Source organism: Acomys minous (assembly GCF_964271855.1).
Source record: "Acomys minous genome assembly, chromosome: 18".
NCBI classification, from domain to species: Eukaryota; Metazoa; Chordata; class Mammalia; order Rodentia; family Muridae; genus Acomys; species Acomys minous.
The window spans coordinates 42,295,124-42,314,717 of record NC_140501.1 but is presented as its reverse complement, the minus strand read 5'-3'; the positions used below and the strand labels follow the sequence as shown (position 1 = coordinate 42,314,717).

Genomic DNA, 19,594 nt, shown 5'->3' with positions numbered 1-19,594 from the left:
AATATATAAATAAAACAGTTCCAGAGGGCTAGAGTCCATAACTATCATGATGGCTTGGCAGCAGGCACAGAGGTGGAGCAGTAACTAAGAGCTCACATCTCCATCCTCAAGCATGAGGCAGAGAGACGTCCTTGAGAGTGGTGTGGGCTTCTGAAACATCAAAGCCTATCCAAGTGACACACCTCCTCCAACAAGGCCACACCTCCTAATTGTTCCCAAGCAGTCTCACCAACTGGGTATGAAATATTAAAATAGATGAACCTCTGAGGGCCACTCCCATTCTTAACATATAGTATACTTACATTATAGACAGGTAGCATTCATCAGTTGAAAATGGAGACTACATTTATTTATTTATTTATTTATTTATTTATTTAGGTTTTTTGTTTTTGTTTTGCTTTTTTTTTTTTTTTTTTTTTTGAGAAAAGATTTCTCTGTGTGGCCTTGGCTGTCCTAGACTAGCTTTGTAGACCAGGCTGGCCTGGACCTCACAGAGATCCACCACTTGTCACTGCCTCCCCGAGTGTTGGGGTTACAGGTGTGCACCACCACGCCCAGCTAAATCTTTTCATTCCTAAACTCTCAGGAAAAAAGAATGTCTTTGATAATGGGTCTCATTTTAAGTCAGCAACTCATCTTAGAAAAGAGATGCGATGCCGCCCGCTTGTCAGGGTCCCTCCGGACTATGTCCCTGCCCCTCTTCTAGTCCTGGGGACTGGCACAAGCTCAGCCTGTCCCAGGACCTATGGGTACCTCTGGCCTTAGGCAGGAGAAAAGGCCCAGAGCCCCAACCAGAACCTGAGCTGCACTGCATTCCTGAGAAGTAGGGTGTCACCTCCATTGCCAAATCCCAGGCTTTGGTTCTGGCATTGAAACCCCCTGCCTTGCTTCTCCAGCCTGAAGCTCAGCGGAGTTAACCTGCCAGATGCTTAGCAGTTCTTAACCTCTGGCCCTGAGTTTCTTGTTGCTAAACCCATTCCCTATGGGCTGAGTCAGAGCCCTGAACCAAAGTGACCTGGGGCCCATAACATGTGGACAGAGTTTCTGCCCTGGTATGTATGCTTGCCCTGGCTGGGCCGTTATCATGGACCACTGACAGTCTGTGTATTTAGCCGTTCATCAGAACATCCCAGGCTCGGGAGGAAACCTGCAATGTTCCCATTTACCATGATAGCTCTCTCTCTTTCCTCTTACTCTCTTAGAACACCGTGTTCTGCCTTCCGGGCCAGACCTGGTTTTGGCTCCGACAGCTTGTCTCTGTCCCCTCAGTCCCAGCCCCAGCCTGTCTTCTCGGTTCACACCTGACCTAGTTATACGCAGCTTTGATCTGGGAGAGAGACCCAGCTGCCTTTTTTTTTTTTTTTTCTTAACGAGGTCAGCTTCTCACCTCCAATAGGACCATCTTTGCTAAGGTGTCCACTAGAAACAACAGAGCAAGATCAAACCATGGCTTGGGAAGAAACTGGAAAGAGCCCAGGAGGATGGGGGCAACTCCCGCAGAATAAGATCCAGCTGCCACATAAACATCTGGCATGCAAGGAGCTGCCACTCCAGCAGGAAACGCGGGGACACTCACCAGCTTGCATAGCACTTCCCCTTCTGTTTCTGCGAGATGCCTTGTCCTTTCTCAGAGGGTCAAGGTCACCTGTTCTGTGCACCTCCTGCTGGACCTTGGAAGTCACTTGGAATTCCTCGTACTTGTGAGACTTCCTGCTGGCAGTACCCGTCATGGATAAATCTTAGAATTGGCTTGTGTAGTCAGCCTTTTCTCTGGGCTTAGGGCCCATCAAATCCTGTGGTTTCTCAAGTATTTATATACTTATCTTTGGTAGACTGCAGCAGCAGTAACTGCTCAAGAAAATGATGAATGAATGAATGAAGGAAGGAAGGAAGGAAGGAAGCAAGCTAATAGTTCATCTGTCATCCCAATAAAATCCTAAATGCAAACTCTCTGGAAAAAAATATGCCTATCTTGTCAAGTCTGTGTCACCAGCTGGGCAGGAAGCCTCAGCAAATTTGAGGGCCACAAAACGAGTTCAAGGCTAGCCTGGGCAACTTAATAAGTCTCAAAACAGAAAGGGGAAAGAGGGCTGAAGGCTGAGCTTAGCGATAGAGTGCCTGCCTGGCATGAGCAGGGCCTTTGGTTCAATCCCCAGTACCAAAGAATAGACAAGCTCAGGGTCAGGAATCAAACCCCAGACTACGAGAGGAACCCACAAACCAGACTAGTCTTTTACTCTTTCATCTTCCCATCTGAAACCAGAAACACTAAGTTCTCCCTCCTGCTGCCCGTGTCTTTAGACCCAGGGACACAGAAGAACCAGACAGGGGCTAGGTATGATTAACCCTTGGATGCTATACACAGTGTCCACACAGGGGCCATCTTTGATTGGCCCCTCCCATGCTGCAGTGTGAACTGGCTCCCTCTGGGTTGCTCTCACCCATGAGGCAGGGGGAACTGCTGTTCAGCATTTGCATCACCTCTGCCTGTGTCTGCTGTGTACTGTACCAGATGTTTGGAGCCTCTACTTTGGCTTTCCCTGTGCTAGTGCATAATACACTTTTATGCTGTTTGAGAAATAATATCCATTTATGCAAATGTTGTTAAAATAATGTTTCATGTTTTGATAAAAAGGAAGAAAAGACTGATCCCTTCCTCCTTTTCCACTCGAATACTAAATCTCAGACCCTTTGAGGTCCATTATAATTTAAGTGTTAATTCCTTCCTAAGCCCCTTCAAGCCCCCGCTCTCACCATGCAGATTTCATTAAACCTCACAGTCTCTTCCCATTGATGTCTCAGAAAAGGCAAAGTAACTCCTGTTCCATACTAAACATTCTGCTCAGGAATATACCGTCTTTTGTCTCCATTTCTCAGTATTTATCTATTTGGCCTCGAGATAGAAAGCAGACAGACGTCTGTTCTGTTCGAACTAAAGGCGAAGGCAAGCGCCAGGCTCCCATCTCATTTGTGGGAAACATCTGTTTATTATAATGCACGGGGCTCCAGTGTCAGGGTTTGCAGTCCTGAGCGGCTCCAGCCTTAAATCATCCCGAGTTGGCAAACAACAGCAAGGCCCGGCCAGGAGCGAGACAGATGAAGCCTGTGTAAGGAATAAGATTATAAAAAGAGCACAAACAGGCTAGCATTTCCACCAGTGGGATTAGCTAATGCACTCCACTTGTGCACTCCCCTATGGACACAGTGATATCAGTGACCATGACATTGAAAGCCTTAATGCCCCAGAGACTCTTTACAACTGTCACCTGCATCAGCAAAATAGTGTGTGTGTGTGTGTGTGTGTGTGTGTGTGTGTGTGTGTGTGTGTGTGTGTGTCTGCGTGTAAATACAGATACAGGTAAATAATTTTACAGATACGTAGTAGATGACTGAAGGCCAAAGCTGTACCTTGCGCTGGCAGCAGAACTTGGTACAGTGTTAGAGTTTTCCAAGTGGCACTAGTTTTGAAGGCATGGAGAGGTTCTGGCACCGAGAGAAGCCAAGGGAGGCCTTGCAGCATCAGCTGAAAGAGGAGCAAGCCATTAGGCAGCAGCGCCCCTCCAAATCTCTGTAGCATCACTTCCTGCTTCCAGATTCCTGCCCAGAGTTCTTGCCCTGACCCCCCTCTGTTAGGCACAATAAGCTGTAAAATGTGATTAACCCTTTCCTTCCCAGGTTGCTTTTGGTCATGGTGTTTAGAACAGCAATAGAAGAGTAACACAGTGGTGACTTAAGCTGGGTCATTTTAAGAGAGGACATTGAAACCCTTACATTATACATTTTAAAATACGGAGCCAGACCAGTTTTCCAACTCTTTCATATTTCTGCTTCATGATATAGGATGTTTTACTTAAATTCTTTAAATGTCCATTTCATTGTCTGTGAGGTGTCATAACACAATGAAATCTTACGAGGAATTTATGAATAACCAGTTTGGGTCTCCTCCTTGTCGATTCTAAACTTTTACACATCGCTGTTCTGAGCCCTGTTGTCACAGAATTCTGGAGTCCTGGAATGCTGTTGTTCTAAGAGATATGCCAGTCAAAGCAACCATGTCATAGTTTAAGAAACTGAGGCCTGTGGTCATAGAGGACCTACCTAGAATTCCTGCGTAATAGGTTTGTAAGAAAGTGGCTGTTTAGCATTTGCACTTAGGGCTGTTTTTAAAAACACACATTCCACGCACCCAAAATAAAACCATCTGACTACAGCCAGGCTAGTACCCTGGGGTTACAGGTCAGGGTTACAAGGCTTAGGCCGCTCCACCGAGGGAGCAGTGGACATGCCTGCGGAGCTTGGAGAGTCCTGTGTCTTTTCCCTGAAAGGAAAAGACTCACCTCCCATATCTTCAATTTTCTTTATAAACTCCATCATTGCATTTGCTGTCAGGTTCCGTCCAACCACCCAGCACAGCTAGCTGAAAAGTAAAGCCCTACACAGGGCCCAACAGGAATGGGGGGTGCAGAAAGGTCAAAGGGGAAATACTTATACAGAGTCAGGGAAAGACAGGAGATGAAGAGGCAGTTTAATTTCTTCCTTGTTGCTGGAGAGATGGTTCAGCCCTTAAGAGCGCTGGCTGCTCTTCAGAGGGCCATAGTGCAAATTACCAGCACCCACATGGCAGCTCATAACTGTCTATAACTCCAAGATTTGATAGCTACAGACATATGTGCAGGCAAAACACCAATGCACATAAAAATAAAAAAATAATAACAATAAACTAAAGCTGGATGCAGTGACATATGCCTGTAATCCCAGCACTTGGATAGGCAGAGGCAAAAGAATCTCTGTGAGTTCGAGGCCAGCCTGGTCTACAATGTGAGTCCAGGATGGCCAAAGCTACACAGAAAAACATTGTCTCAAAAAAAAAATAAACCCCAAAATATAAATAGATAAATAAAAATAATTTCTTCCCTGTAGAGTGGTGGAGTTTTGCCACGTCCTCTCTCGGTGTGGCCATCTGCTTATCTGGAACTTATCTTACCAGAGATATTTGTTGTTTCCTACAAACATAAAAATCTCCCAAAGAGGGGTCCCCTTTGTACTTAGTTTTGAAAACACTCCTGTGGATAGAAAAGGCTTACTTTGTTTTTAATGATAGATAAATCACATCCATATGCTTTGAAGTTTCAAAGTGTGTACACATGGGGAGGCGGTCCCATTTAACTACATAGTTGTCATTTTCATGGTCACGTCATTTTCATTTCAATATCTACCTCATTGCAAAAAAATAATGTCTATCACAGGAAGCCATAGTCATTAGCATGTACAGCAGATCTCCAGGACCCGCCTCCCGTCCAACTCTGTGTACCTTTTGACCAACCTGCTACCCAGCCCCACCCAGCAGAATGGCACTCACCGTTCTGCTTTGTAATTCCACGAATTCAACTGTCCTTTTTTAGATTTTTGCCATTAGGCACACTTAGCTGTATTTGTAAGCCTGGCTTATTGAACTTAACAGACATCCATAATGTCACAGATAACAAAAGTCCCTTCTTTTTAATAGCTGGCTAGGACTCCACGGTTCACACACCACAGTTTGTTAATCCAGCCGTCTGCTCATACATCTGGGTTGATTCCCCGTCCTGGCTATTGTGACTCATGCTGCAGAGCGCATGGGAGTGCATACGCCTCTTGATTCATTCCCTTTGGTATATACCTACCAATGGTATCACCGGGTCTATGAAAGCTGGTGTTTTGTTTTTGTTTTTGTTTTTTACTGATTTTTATTTATACTGGCTGTATTTATATATACAGGGACTCTCTTTTCTCTGCTCTTGCCAAGACTTACTATATTTTTTTAAATCCTTATATATCACCTTTGACACTACTTGCTTTATTGTCACACTCAGAAATCAATTCAGTGTTTTATATGGAAAATCTATCCTCTTTGGCTCTGTTTAGTTTTGTAGTTATTTTTGATACAAGGCATAAAAACTTCAGAAGGATGGGCCAACTGTTTATTGATGGAATAAAAGGAAGAAAGTGTGATTATATAATAGAATTCAGACATATATATAGCTAATTTTACACCTGCATGCCTCTAGCCCAGTCACAGCAATTATAATCACTCTCTCGTGTCAGGCCCTTCCACTGGGAGAAATGGGCTGGGTGGGACCTAAGTGATCCTTACAAAGCCTGTACATATAAATTGAACTTTCCCAAATGTAGGTCACGTGGGCAAGGAGGCACTTTTGATAAGACTAGGAGGACAATTAGATTCGCAGGGCACTTGAGCGTTAAGTGCTCTTTCCACATTCTAAATCATAAGGTAGTGTAAACAATACCCTAACATTAAGAAACAGAAAATTGCATTCCCAGTAACAGCAGAGCATCACGGCCCGTGGCTTCACACTTAGCTGTGCTCTGCTCTGCTCCGCTGCACTAGTATTTTCAGTAATATAATTTTCTTTTTTGTATAGTTGTAGCTTCTTTGTTTTCCTCCTCCTCCTCTCCCTTTACCCTCCCAGAATGGCTTTTTATGAGGGCTACATCATATGCCAAGAGAAACTCCCCCAAAAGAGAAAATGTGAAGTCAGCTAAGCCAAGCAAGACAATACAAACAGAAACTACAGTGTGCTGGAAATCTCTAACCAAAGCGTTGCCTTCTGTGCTTTGCAGACTCCATCTGTGTGCCAGGCTTCGACCCAGGCCTCAACATGATGACAGGAATCACCCCCATCAACCCCATGATACCAGGCCTGGGACTGGTACCACCCCCACCCCCCACGGAAGTGGCTGTTGTCAAAGAAATTATCCACTGTAAAAGCTGTACTCTCTTCCCCCAAAATCCAAGTAAGTGGACGCGAGGCATATTCGCTCATCCTATAAAATTACTTTTTCTTTCGAAATAGTATTGTGTTCATTTTCAGATGTGAGACATTCTCCCCAAGGCCTTCATCTCTGTGTTAGGGCAGGTACTCAAGGGTGTGTTCACATGTCTGCCCAGTAACTGAATAAACACTGTGAAGCCAGTAGGTGCTGAGACTTCACGTGTAAGATTAAGAATCTTTTCTATGTCCAGTGAACTAGGATTTTTCTGGAAGGTATTCTGTGAAATTTATCAGCCTTTCTTCATAAATGGGAGAAAAAGTCTGAAGTGTGTTTTGCTAGATAGAAATATGAATTAGTCTGGCAGTTAGCAATTTGGGGAAAAATGAGGGGTGGGAGGAAGATGCATCTCAGAATTTCTGGGCCAGATCACATTCACTTGACCTATATATTTGATTAATTTAGCCTCTGATACTACGTTTATAGGCTTAAGTAGCTAGAACTTTTTAAATTCATATTAATCAGTGTTGCCTATGCGAAGTGGACTTTCCAGGAGATTGCTTTAGTAATCTACATATAAACTAGGCAAAATGTTGTGACAGCATACACTTTTATCTTTTCATATGGCCTCCTCAAAATTTAATAGTGTGCTCATTTAAATGTGAATAATAACCAAGGTTTTCTTCAGACTCAGCATTTTGCAGCCAGGTAAGTATTGTCGCATGCTTTGACGGGCTGTGTTTCCCTCTTTTCTGCGATGCCACCCCTTTATCTGGCAAGAAGACAAAGGGGTAACAAGCTGGGGTTTTTCATCATGCTGTCATTACGTCATGCTCTGTTCTCTGTGGAGCTCTTTCCTCTCTTCTTCTTTGTCTGTGCTATAAAAGAGAAATGAAATTATGCTAACACGTGTTATCTTTTTCTCGGACAAGCATAGCCCCTCTGTAGAAATGGACAGGAGAAATAAAGGTTGGGAGGGGGAGGGGAGGTAGATGTACAAGAAACATGGCAGCTAGGGCATGGGGTGGGGGGTGGGGTGGGCATGGGGTGGGCTGGGGGTCCGGGATATAAGTTGGTGTAAAAACTGACTGTGAGACAGTCTGGAGAAAACTCTGCAGCCTTAACCTCTGCCCGATGAACCTGGCAGAAAGCTAACCAATAAATGACAAACCCCTGTGTCCCCTTGCTATATTAGATCTCCCACCTCCGTCCACAAGAGAACGGCCTCCAGGGTGTAAGACTGTGTTTGTCGGAGGCTTACCAGAAAACGCTACGGAAGAAATTATCCAAGAAGTCTTTGAGCAGTGCGGAGATATCACAGCTATCCGGAAGAGCAAGAAGAATTTTTGTCACATTCGCTTTGCAGAGGAATTCATGGTTGACAAAGCCATTTACCTCTCTGGTACTTCGCTTTATCAAAAGGGGTTTGCTGGGCATTTTGTCCTGTTTTGTGATGTTGCTTTGAGCTCATTCCCTTTTGCCTTAATGCACAAGGCGTCTGGTAGTTTGGGGCTGGGGAAGGAGGAACCGGCCTTTCAGCTTGCCTGCCACGTGCTCTTTGTTAAGCCTTTGCCTCTCCACAGGCAGGATTTCCTACCATCCAGTCTTGAGGAATTCCACGGAGTTTCTAATTAATGTTCTCAAGTACAAATTAGATGAAAGGCAATATTTTGAGTACTGAGGACCATTATTATTATTGGATGTAATCCTCCAAGGGAGTAAAGTACTCTCTCAGAGTAATTTCAGTTTTTTAGAAGTGTATTTCCAATCTTCACCCCAGGGACAGTGAAGCAAGACCCCCCCCCCAACACACACACACACACACACACACACACACACACACACACACACACACACACACACTCCTTGCGGGAAATTTATTCCTGGGCCTGTAATAGGCCCACTGCCATCACACACTTGGTAATTTAGCTCCTCCTCTGCCATCCTTGTCCTTAGGACCAGTTTTTAGGAGAGTTTTCCGAATGTTAAAAGGAAGCCTAGTGCAGCCTTCCACTCAGGGGGTTATTTCTTTGGACAAGCGTGTGGAGTCAGTACACAAGACCTCACTCAAGTCACAGGACACTGAGGCTGATGTGGATAAGTGACTTTAGAAGTATTTATTTTTAGATTCCACTCACTGCCCGTAGCTCATCCTCCAGGGACATGTATGCAGTCTGCCACTCTGCAGACCACCTATCTCATGCTGAGCACAGGCAAGCTGGGATGGAAAAGAATCAAACAAACCAGGTGAACACCACCCTTCGGTTTTCCTCCTAATATCTGCAGCCAGCCTCCGCTGCCATGGCATTCTGTGTAAACGCCAGAAGTGTTGAGGTTTTCTCACAACCTCAGAGACTTTCTAGCCTGAGAAGGGGATGCAGAGACCGGTAAAAACCCTTACTGTGGCTCAGCCCTCAGTGTGAAAAATAAAGTCTGTGGAAGTGAGGGGCAGACCTAGAACAAAGCTATTTTGCAATACATACTCAACCATTAGATCTTTGGGGATGCTGGAAGGAACAGGGTGTGGCTTCACATCCGCCAATCGCGGATAACCTCTCACACTACACCCTCTCTCTCTTCTGTGGACGAGTCAGTGTATCAGCTAGGACTCTCAGGCAACATTTGTCTCATGGATAAAGGACAGGTGCTTCTTTCCCATCACCACCTGCCTGGAAATCTGGGTTCCAGTCAGTCAAATCACCCCCTCTTCCTAAACTTCATCCCACGTGATGGAAGAAGCAGTAGGTGAATGCTTCTTTTCACCACTAATACAATCCAACTTTTAGACAGATCAGAAAACTCAGAAGATGCTAACAAAGATGAACAGTGCCAAATACAGACATACAGAGGAAGGTACAGACTTAAACTCCAGGGCTCTTTAGTAGATCTTTTGTAGGCAGAGGACGCCCAGGCCCCACTTAAAGCCTCCCTTCCCTGAGCGCAGAGATGCCTCCAGCTTTGCTAGGGTGCAGTTGAGAAGGTCCACAATCCCAGCTTATGAGGGCGGAGGCAGGAAGGAGAGAAGGTCGCCTCCCCCCACCCCCTCCCCATCCCCACCCCCCACCCCCCCTTTGTGTAATCGCCTGCAAATCCAAGTCCAGCTGGAAAGCCTAATTTTAGGACCACTTTCACATTTGAGGGCCAGGCTAAGTTTAGCCTTAGGCTCATCAGAGTCTCTTCGAAGGCTGTAATGATGATGTTGTGATGAAAGAGGACCGGAAACACTTTAGAAAAGTGACTCTCTGGATATGATCAGGGAAACTTGTTTAGCCAGCTGGAACCTCTGGCCAGTGCAAGGCCTGCTGACTTCACTCTCCTCCGCCTGCCACCAAGACATGCTTTGCTTCAGCACTAATTCTGCTCATATGGGAGTGGCTATTTGCATCACCCACCAATAGATACTGTTGTTCCCAGGTGCTTTAGATGAGCCCTTGAAACCTAGAAGGGAGTTCAATCAGATGAGATCCGTCCTTAGCAGATTTTTCAAAGCGTGAAGCACCCTGCTGGGGGAAAATCCAGTTTCCACAGGCATTTGTAGCTGAGCTTTAACCTTCTCCCACTTCCACCCCCACAATGCTCTGGGCACCCACTGAAATGTACCACAACAGCACACACAGCACGGGGGCAACAGCCTCGTTTTTTTTTCCCAGTTGCATCCAATTTGCAAACCCCTTGTAAGGCAAAGGTGCTTACTCTTGCTCCCTTCCTCTACTAGCCCCTGGCAGATATGCTCCCACAAAGCTAGACTTTATGTTGTGAAAACCTGAGCACTCCAAACTGAAGAGCAACCTCGCGTTGAACTGGGCTTCGTTTGAAGTTAGGCTTGCTCGAAGCGTTCAGTGCTGTTGACCTCTCACGCAGCCTCCTCCCCAATCTTTATATGTGGAGAAGCTCACAGTAAATGCCCTCTCCCTACAAAGATCCCCAGCTACCCCCCCCCTTTTTTTTTTTATTTTCTGGCCTAGTTTTGGGCTTTTGCACAAGCCTCCTATGGCCTTCAAAGATGGCACGCACAGTTTGTATGGTACTATAGGCCGGGTGAGGTGCTGTAGGGGCCCCCTTGATTGAAGGTAAAATATTCTCCTGCATGTCCCAGACGATAAGTGGAAATAAAACAGCCTTGCAAAATTGCCTGGGTAATTGTGGCGTTTGTAGTGGCCGAGAGAAAAAAAACAACAAAACTGAGCGGCAGTGTTTGCTAGGGGAATGAAGCGATAGGCTGAGAGTAAAGTTCTGAAATTTACTTTGCAGGCCCCTTCAAATATCATAGGAGCCCTTTATTTACTCATACCCTGCTTTATTTACTCATACCCTGCCTCTTTGAAAAAGAATTTAAGAGTGTTCATGCAATAGAGTTATAGTACATCGAAAACAAAAAGCAAGCAAGACCATTACTAGGTTGAGAGAAAAACATACCACAGGTCAAAATGGTTTCCCAACTCCCTGGAAGCCATGGGGAGGAAGGGGTGGCCAGGATTTAGTGCTTGGGTCTCTGTTGGTGACACAGGACTGTAGCGTGGTGAGGGTCCCTCTGAGAAACTTCCGTAGACGGCGGGGGAAGGGGGTGCATTTATCTCCACATCTGTGCCTCATGATTAACTGGTTGAAAAGATGCCTGCTTTCCCATCTCCTAGAGGGGGGACAGTTTCTTCTCTTGTTCCAAGGCCAAAGAAACCAGTGCATGGTTGCCTAGCTTGTGGGAAGCCTGAACCAGAAAGTGTCCCCTGACCTGAGGTGACCTGGCTTTTCCACTGCTTTTAGGTTACCGAATGCGATTAGGGTCTAGCACGGATAAAAAGGATTCCGGCCGCCTTCACGTCGACTTTGCCCAGGCCAGGGATGACTTTTATGAGTGGGAATGCAAGCAAAGGATGCGCGCCAGGGAGGAGCGGCATAGGCGCAAGCTGGAGGAGGACCGGCTGCGGCCGCCATCACCGCCTGCCATCATGCACTACTCAGAGCACGAAGCAGCCCTGCTGGCTGAGAAGCTGAAAGGTAAGAAGGAAACTCCCACCGGAGCCTCCACCTCTGCCTTAGCCACTAATTAACTGGTGAAAGAGAAAGGAGATCTCCAAATGCCAGATCCACATGTGTACTGTCTGTGCTGCAGGCTGCATGTAAGTGGGAGAGCGAGCTGTAATCTGCCAACCCCTGGGCTCCATCATCCTCCTAGCGATGGGGGTTGGGAGGTGGGCGGGGCGGTGCACATGCGTGTTCGGTGCGTATTTAGGTCTGTTAGCGACCAAACTGAGTGAGCTGAATGACATCTAGGATTTTATAGGTCAGTAGTGATCAGAGCTTTGGAGGTTGATGGGTATCCTCAGTCACAGGGGGTGGGGGGGGAGTGGGGGGGCATGGCTGCCACTTACAGGTGTCTACAAGTAAATGAGTGACTGCAAACAAAGCAGATAGCCTCAGGGTCAGTCGAGGCATTTGCATCACACTCTGGGAATGCCAGCAAATGTGAACAGAGTGGGTGAAGGTGTCATGAGTGTAAATTTAAAGGTTATTTCAATGGCCACTCTAGCTCCCAAATAATGAGATGGAGAACTGTTGCATTTATAATAAGCTTTAAAGGACTACAGCTGGGCAGATTCTCAATCTATGCTAGCTGGGCCCACTTCCCAGCCACATGCACTGTTATCTGTCCTCCAGTCTCTCCTTGGCTGCTGCTCCTGCTCCACCTTTCTCCTCATAGTGACTTCCCAGTGGTGGCATCTTCCTCCCCTCCCTCCCCTCCCTCCCTTTCCCCTCTTCTCTCTCTCTCCCCCAGCCCCTCTCCCTCCCTCCCTCCTGATCTCCTTCCTTCCTTCCTTCCATCCTTGGGACTCCCTAACTGGAAACGGAAGTCCTGCCTACTGTCTCCTCTGCCCAGTCATTGGCTCTTTGGTTTAACCAATGGGAGATAACTGTGGAGTAATTTTTATACAACATTGAGACCGGAGATTCCTCAACGGCATTGACAGTCCCAGGGTCTGTTATCATCTAACTCATGCTTAAAACAAAAATTACAGTCATAAACATGAACAGTGTAAAACAGGAGAAAAAAATATCTAATAAACCCAAGACATCCATTGACAATCGAATATACAGAGACACACCTTAATATAAAGTGAATGAAAGTCAACCTCTACACATGAACGCCTTCACAGAGCAGGTGGCATTTAAACTTGGAGGGATAAACAAAGTGACTTTCTCCCGACTTAGGTTCACAAAGGCAACCTAGCCAGAGGCTGGAGCCCAAAGAACAAAGATGCACAGGAGAGAGAAGAGACTTTGGCATAGGTGCTGTGTTCCTACAGCAAGGAGAAGCGCTCAGTGTCTCAGGCACACTGGGAAGCCCCAAGGCCCTTGCTGGCTTTGGCTGTGTCCTGTAAACAATGAAAAGAGGGCTTCACAGGGTTCTGAGAGAGGAGAGGTGCTATTCGTCCTCAGGGCCGTATTATTGGCAGTGTCTTAAATGTATGGGTCGGTCTTACTGGAGAAAACCGTCAGTTTTAGGAAGACTGGAAATGACATTCTATGCATTGTCTAAAAAGCAGGGAATGTGCTTCCAGCCATCGTCCCTGTGGAATCTGAGGACTCCTAATTAGTTGCAGTTGCCACTGAACTGTGTCTCTCCAGCCACCAAGTGCTGCCTGATGGCTTTCTTGGTTCCTCCCCAGATGTTCCAAGAAGGCCTGTCGAATAGGCGTAAATATACAGATCTCAGAGGCTACCCCTCATTAAGAAGCATATGCAATGCAAATTCAACCTAAAAATTATCAGAAGTGCCCAAAATAAGAAAGAACAATACTTATGACAAGAAATGCTCATTGGAATAAACACTTTTTTAAAAAAAAAAATCCAGTGAATTCTGTGGTCCCATCCTGTGGTCTCTGTAGCCTGACTTTTTTTTTTTAGCCCTAGCTAGCTCCGTGAGTGGAGTGTGAGACTCTGAAGGTGGGTTAAGTCATGGCTACACCTTAGTTCTGCACTGCCTGTGGGAGCTGCATGAAGGTTTGACGTCTACATGATGTTATTTTTATGAAGCCAACATCAAAGGTGCCAATTGCATGTATAGGGTACATGGCGTTTGCCTCTGCTTTTGGAGCCTAGCAGATTGGGATGTCAATTTGCTCGAGTAATTTGTGAGCCTTGCCATTTCCAAAATGTATATTTATATAGATGAGTATAATTTGCAGAATTCGGAAGCTGTACCTTTGCCAAGTACTGTGTGATCCCTTGAGGAGAGAACAGATTGGAAATTTTAATAGATGGCTCTTACAGTAGAGTGAACTAGCTGCAGATACATTTTAGGCAAGAGTCAGGTAATATCAAGCTTGACAATTTCAACCCAGGCACAGAGTTTGGAATATAAACAGCATTTAATTGCTTAGGAAATTGGCAGCCTCGGAGAGGAAATCCACTCTCTGCTCCTTATAACAACGTAAAGGCAGGCAGGAGGAGCCAAGGAAACCATTTCCCTGAAGATGATTTCATTGATGTGGGGATATAAAATGCAGTCAAGACGGAAGGTACAGAAACCTGTGTCAGAAAGGAAGTGAAAATGCAATCTGAAAAGACCTAATTGGATTTGATTTTTTTTCCTCCTCTGAGAAACCTTGCTGTCTTGGGTTTATTAGGTGTCTTTCTTCTACTTCATCTCATACGTGTTTATTCTTGTAATTTTGTTTTGACGATGGTCCACATTCAGCAAAATCTGTATCAGTCAAGTCTTTATGATAAACTGCAAAGCTTTCCACATAGTTGCACACAGTAGGTGTTTGGGGATATTAATTCTTTTCCCCCCTCCACCAAGTATTCAAATCTGTGGGCATATTGCATTTCTGGCCGTTCGAGCTACAAGGCATGGCTGCAAATCAGAGAAGTGATTACGTTCAGCTGGCTGCCAATCAGTGGAGCAGTAGTTGCTAAGTGTTTTACAAATACCTGGCACTGGGTACTAGTGCTAGGTACAGGGGAAAGAGAAAACACCGTGCCAGCTCCTGCCTCGTAGGATCTAGGCCTCTTGGGTAATAGAGGAAATGACAATCCATCCTGCATTTGCTACTTACAGTTGTGGGTTGTGATGCATACAGACACTATTACAACAGTGTGCCTAAGGTGAGTGGCAACTGCAGGATGCTTTCCCTGCAGAGATAGCCAAACCAGTGACGTCCCAAGCCTGAAAGAAGGGGGCATCTTCGGGGACCCCATCTCCCCCATTCATTAGCTGCCAGGCTTTCCGAAGGAAACACTTGAGTTGTAACCGTGTAGTGAGTGTCTGAGGCAGAGAGTCACCAGGCATCGGTTTCATTAATACAAATTCTAAAACAGAAAATCAGTGGGCACCCTGCTGATTAAACAGGCATTGTTGTGGGACAATTCAAGTTAATGAAGACTGACTGAGAAGTAACTGCAGGGACCTGAAGTTTATGGCATGGCTTTGGGAAAGCGAGAAGGAACTCTATAGCACCATAATTACACTTTATTGGAAACAGTGGCACAAGGCAGATGAGATAATGAATTCCAGTGTTTCTAACACGGACCGAGCAGCCCTGAAGGGGCCTAGGGTCTGGGCCGCACAAGGAAGAGATTGATTCGGCCATGAAGAAGCATTATATCTTCATTCACCAGAGATTTCTTTGAGCAAGAGCATCTTAAAAGTTTTCCAGTACTTTCTCCCAATTGGAAAGATGCATAGAATCTTTCATTATGAAGAGTCTCCCTCTGTCTGTCTCTGTCTGTCTGTCTGTCTGTCTGTCTCTCCCTCTGCCTCCCCCCCCCCCCCCCCGGTATCAAGTGAACTTCTGACAAAGTTCTTTAGCCAGTGCCCTTGGGATCCCCTCCCATGTCACTACGACCTGAGTTCCCCTGGGATTGTGCTCATAATTTTCAAAGGACTAGGCTCATATTTGCATAAAGTATGGCTGGCATCAGTCAGCAGGAGTGGAAGCGGTGCTGGCATTCTGTAGACGGTTGTCAATATTTACGGTTCTATGAAAGTAAAAAATCGATAATGCTATGAGCCAAGTGGACATTCCATTAGCTAACCGCCAGACCTCCTTCCTCAGGCAAGGAAAAGCTGAAGGCCAGGGAGCCTCCTCGAGAGGCACTTTTCTTGGGTGTTATTGACCTTCATAGAGGCTGGAGAAGCCATTTCATTTAGAAACGTTTTGCTTGGCCCCGCAGCGGAAACAATCAGTACGCTTTTGTATTGCCCTCTTAATTTGCCCATTTCATAAATACTGAGTAATTGAGGAGATTGTGTTGGAACAGAAGGGGGCATGCACCACTTGTGTAGCCTTTATGCGCTGTTCTGGTTAACTGGTGCACTGACAGGTAAGCAGTCAAGAAACAACTGTCTTCTCTAGGCCAAATTCTCCTTGGAACCAGTCTTATCCTCTTACTGCTTCTTCCTTAATTAATGAGCTAAGTAAAATCAGCGGGGCATGCCCAATTTGCGTTTCCAAGATGGTCATGATTTCTCTGCCACAGATTCCTTAACAACCCCAGGAGTGCGCCTTTTTAGAGGCGTGATGGGTGCTACCCTCACAGCTAAAGCTCCCGGTTTGCAGAGGGTGGTAGCACTTGGTAAATTTTAATCAGATTGATATTTGGATAGTTGCTGGGGGCTGAGGGTACAGACTGATGGGTAGTTTTCTCGCCCCCTTGTGCTAAGGGAGATTTAGCTCTGGACAGACCAAAGCCAGGCTGTGAGCACAGGATAAGAAACTTAGGTGGGTCTTTATATATGGCTGCATCTATGAAAGAATAATAGGAGAGCTTCCATGATTGAAGAGAAAGAAAAAAATTAAAAAGATAGTCCACAACGCTTTTTTTTTCCCTCTAAGAAATAAGCACCTGATTTCTTGCTATGGCAGAAGCTGGAAATTCATCATGCAATTCGCTTTACAAAGATTTAAATTTCTACTGAACAAAAATCCCTTGCATTATTACAGAGAGTTATTTGCATCATTCATTTTCACAATTTATGTTCTGTCTCTTCAGAGCTGTAATATAGTCTAGTCAAAGACAAAGGAAAGTGCACACCCCAGTGGAGCCGGAAGTGGGGGGCGGGGGTGGGGGGGTGACGGCTGGCCCATGCCCCCATCCCACTGTGAGGATCTGAAGCCATCCAGCTCTCGGATAATATTTTCCTGGTTCGCAGTGACAATTGTTCTTTTATTGAAAGTGCGGATTTAGAGACAGACCCTCGCAAAGCTCATAAAAAATCACATCAAATCCTTTCAAAATTCACTTAAATTTTAGTTACTACTTTCCATTTCAGGTTTGTGTTATCTCTCAACTTAGATTAGCTTCTAACCTGTTTGCCTGGCTCCCTCCCTGCCACATCCACCCCCCACCCCAATCATTTCTTGTAGTAAGTCTGAGACTGCCAGGTGTGTATAAGGGGTGAAATGTAACCAGCTGGGGTTTCTGAGAAAAGCTGAGTCTGCATTTTTAACAAGCTCCCAAGCACACTTTGACTTGTAGACTTGGAATAGCAGATTATCCTCTTGGCAATTTCAATGTCTAAGATGTAGCAGGTGTTCCACAGACATGAAGAAGAGGGCGCACAAGGTCAGAAATAACCAGAGGTAAACGAGATGGCATGGATCCGGCTGGGGGTACGGAAGGACAAAAGATGAGCATCATAATTATTTACTTAGCCCTCTGAAGCTAAAGAGTTACTATTACCTCCCCCAAATGAAACATGCTCTCAAAAATATTTTTTGAATCCAGGAGAATGTGGTTAGAGTCTTTCCGCTGACAGGTACTTTCTGCTTCTCCTGGTGTCCCTGATATCATGCCTAACGTTCATCCCCAGTGCTCGTGACCTCAGAGGCCTGCTTCTCTGTCAGGAGGACGTTTACCTTTAGTGGACAATGACCTACGTGAAAATCCTCTTCAACACAAAATTGAGCATCTTTACTATCAACTGTCCACCTTTTAATCCTTGAATTTGAGACTTGCTGGTTTAACTCACTGTGTATCTTTGTGAAATAGATAAAATATGGACTACAAACAGAAAGTGACCAGAGAAGGTTCCAGTGTGTTTGCGGAAGCTTCATTATAACAGCTCTTCTCTTTGGGCACACGCCTTTAATCCCAGCACCCAGGGAGGCAGAGGCAGGTGGATTGCTGTGAGTTCAAGGCCAGCCTGGTCTACAAAGAGAGTCCCAGGACAGCCAGGGCTACACAGAGAAACCCTGTCTTGGAAAAAACAAAACAAAACAAATAACAACAACAGCTCCTCAACGGGAAGTAAAGAGAAGGCAGCCATCACTGCACAGGGTGACCATGTCAGTGGTGTCCTTAGGGAATGGTGGGAAGGCGGCAGCAGAGAGCCATGCAGTTCACACCCAGGAGGCAGGGAAACCTCCTTTATAAAGGTGACATAAGCTGAGTCTTTTGTTTTTTTTTATTTGATACCCTATGAGCATATACAGGGGGAGGTAATCCCCCTCAGGAACAGTCATAGGGGAGGGGAATAAGGGGAAAATGGGAAGGAGGGAAGAATGGGAGGATACAAGGGATGGGATAACCATTGAGATGTAACAAGAATAAATTAATAAAGGAAAAATAAATAAATAAATAAATAAAATTAAAAAAAAAAAACCATAAGCTGAGTCTTAAAACAGGAGGAACGGCTGGTCCGGGGGAATGGAGACTACAAAGGTCCCTAGGACAAGCGCACAGACGCCATGCCCAGGTGATTATCAGAATAGGCGTGGCAAAGAAGCAGATATTCTAAAAGGAAAATGCCATCTGGGGAGGGAGTCCTGCAAGCACATCCCCAGTAACCCAGGCAGAAGGGTGTGATGTGCTAAGGACCCTTTTGGAAAATACTAAGGAATCTGAAATGGGCAAACGGTCCTCAGCCCTTCACAGCACAGCTGTTTTTCCCCAGTTCTCGCCGCGGAAAGGCACATCTGCCCATTTTAGTTTCTAAACTTCACTGTGCTCGGAGTCGCGCCTAAGCATGGATGAGGCAAGCATTTGGAAGTTTCATAAGCGTGTCTTTGATGTGATTTTATGAGCAGCGTTAATTTCTTTCCACATGAATAGCTTTAATAATGCTGCAATCTAAATCCTGTTTAAATTAGTTTATATTGTTTTCCGCTTTCTCAGTGCTCTTTCCACTGAATACAAAATTGAATTTACAGTTGTGAATTGAAAATGACCGTCCTCAATATGCTCCAGTAGCCATCCAGCCAGAGTTACTGAGTTTGGTGTTAATAAGTATAAATTAAAGTCACTTCTAGTGTGGCAACACATGTTGACTGGCATTTCTAAGCTAACGTGTTTTAAACTTAATGCGAATGTTCGCCCACCAATCGTCATCAGCCTGCCACTTTCAAAAGTTTCAGAAACTAAGACGAACTTGGGAGTTTTCAAAACTATATGCCTCTCTTAAATTAGTGGGACGCTTGGCAAACGGTTAGAAGGCCTCTCTGGCTACCTATGTGTTCAGCTCTGGGCTTTCTGTTGCTCAGTCCTCACGGTGTTCTTTTCTGTCTGACAACTACCCATTACCTGCTCCTGGTCACTTAAAAGCAACTTGTGTCCCAGTTATAGGGGCAAGGAGCAAGAAGACATGCTTTTTACGCTGAGCAAACATGCCTTTAAAAAAAAACATTTAAATATATTCTACTAGAGAATGGATGAAAACCTGTGTACCAGGGCCAAAGTGCTGAGCAAGATGAGTGATCCCATTCTTTCCTTTCTGTTTTTCCTTATGAGCTTATAAAAAAAAGTGTTGAGGATTTCCTTTTTTTTTTGGTGCTATGTGGATAACTTACCACAGCAAGAGTAAAAGAGCTAGTACACGAAGTTG

At 45.4% G+C, this 19,594-nt stretch overlaps 1 protein-coding gene across 3 annotated transcripts in view; it reads left to right on the top strand.

Annotated features, from left to right (window-relative positions):
- Positions 1 to 19,594, top strand: part of ENOX1 (ecto-NOX disulfide-thiol exchanger 1) — a 288,573-nt gene that overhangs the window by 130,287 nt on the left and 138,692 nt on the right. For all 3 annotated transcript variants that reach the window (XM_084767961.1, XM_084767960.1, XM_084767959.1), the window contains exons 4-6: positions 6,622 to 6,795; positions 7,967 to 8,173; positions 11,533 to 11,766. In XM_084767961.1, coding sequence (XP_084624087.1) covers positions 6,622 to 6,795; positions 7,967 to 8,173; positions 11,533 to 11,766 — 615 coding nt within the window. The remainder of the gene's footprint in view (positions 1 to 6,621; positions 6,796 to 7,966; positions 8,174 to 11,532; positions 11,767 to 19,594) is intronic.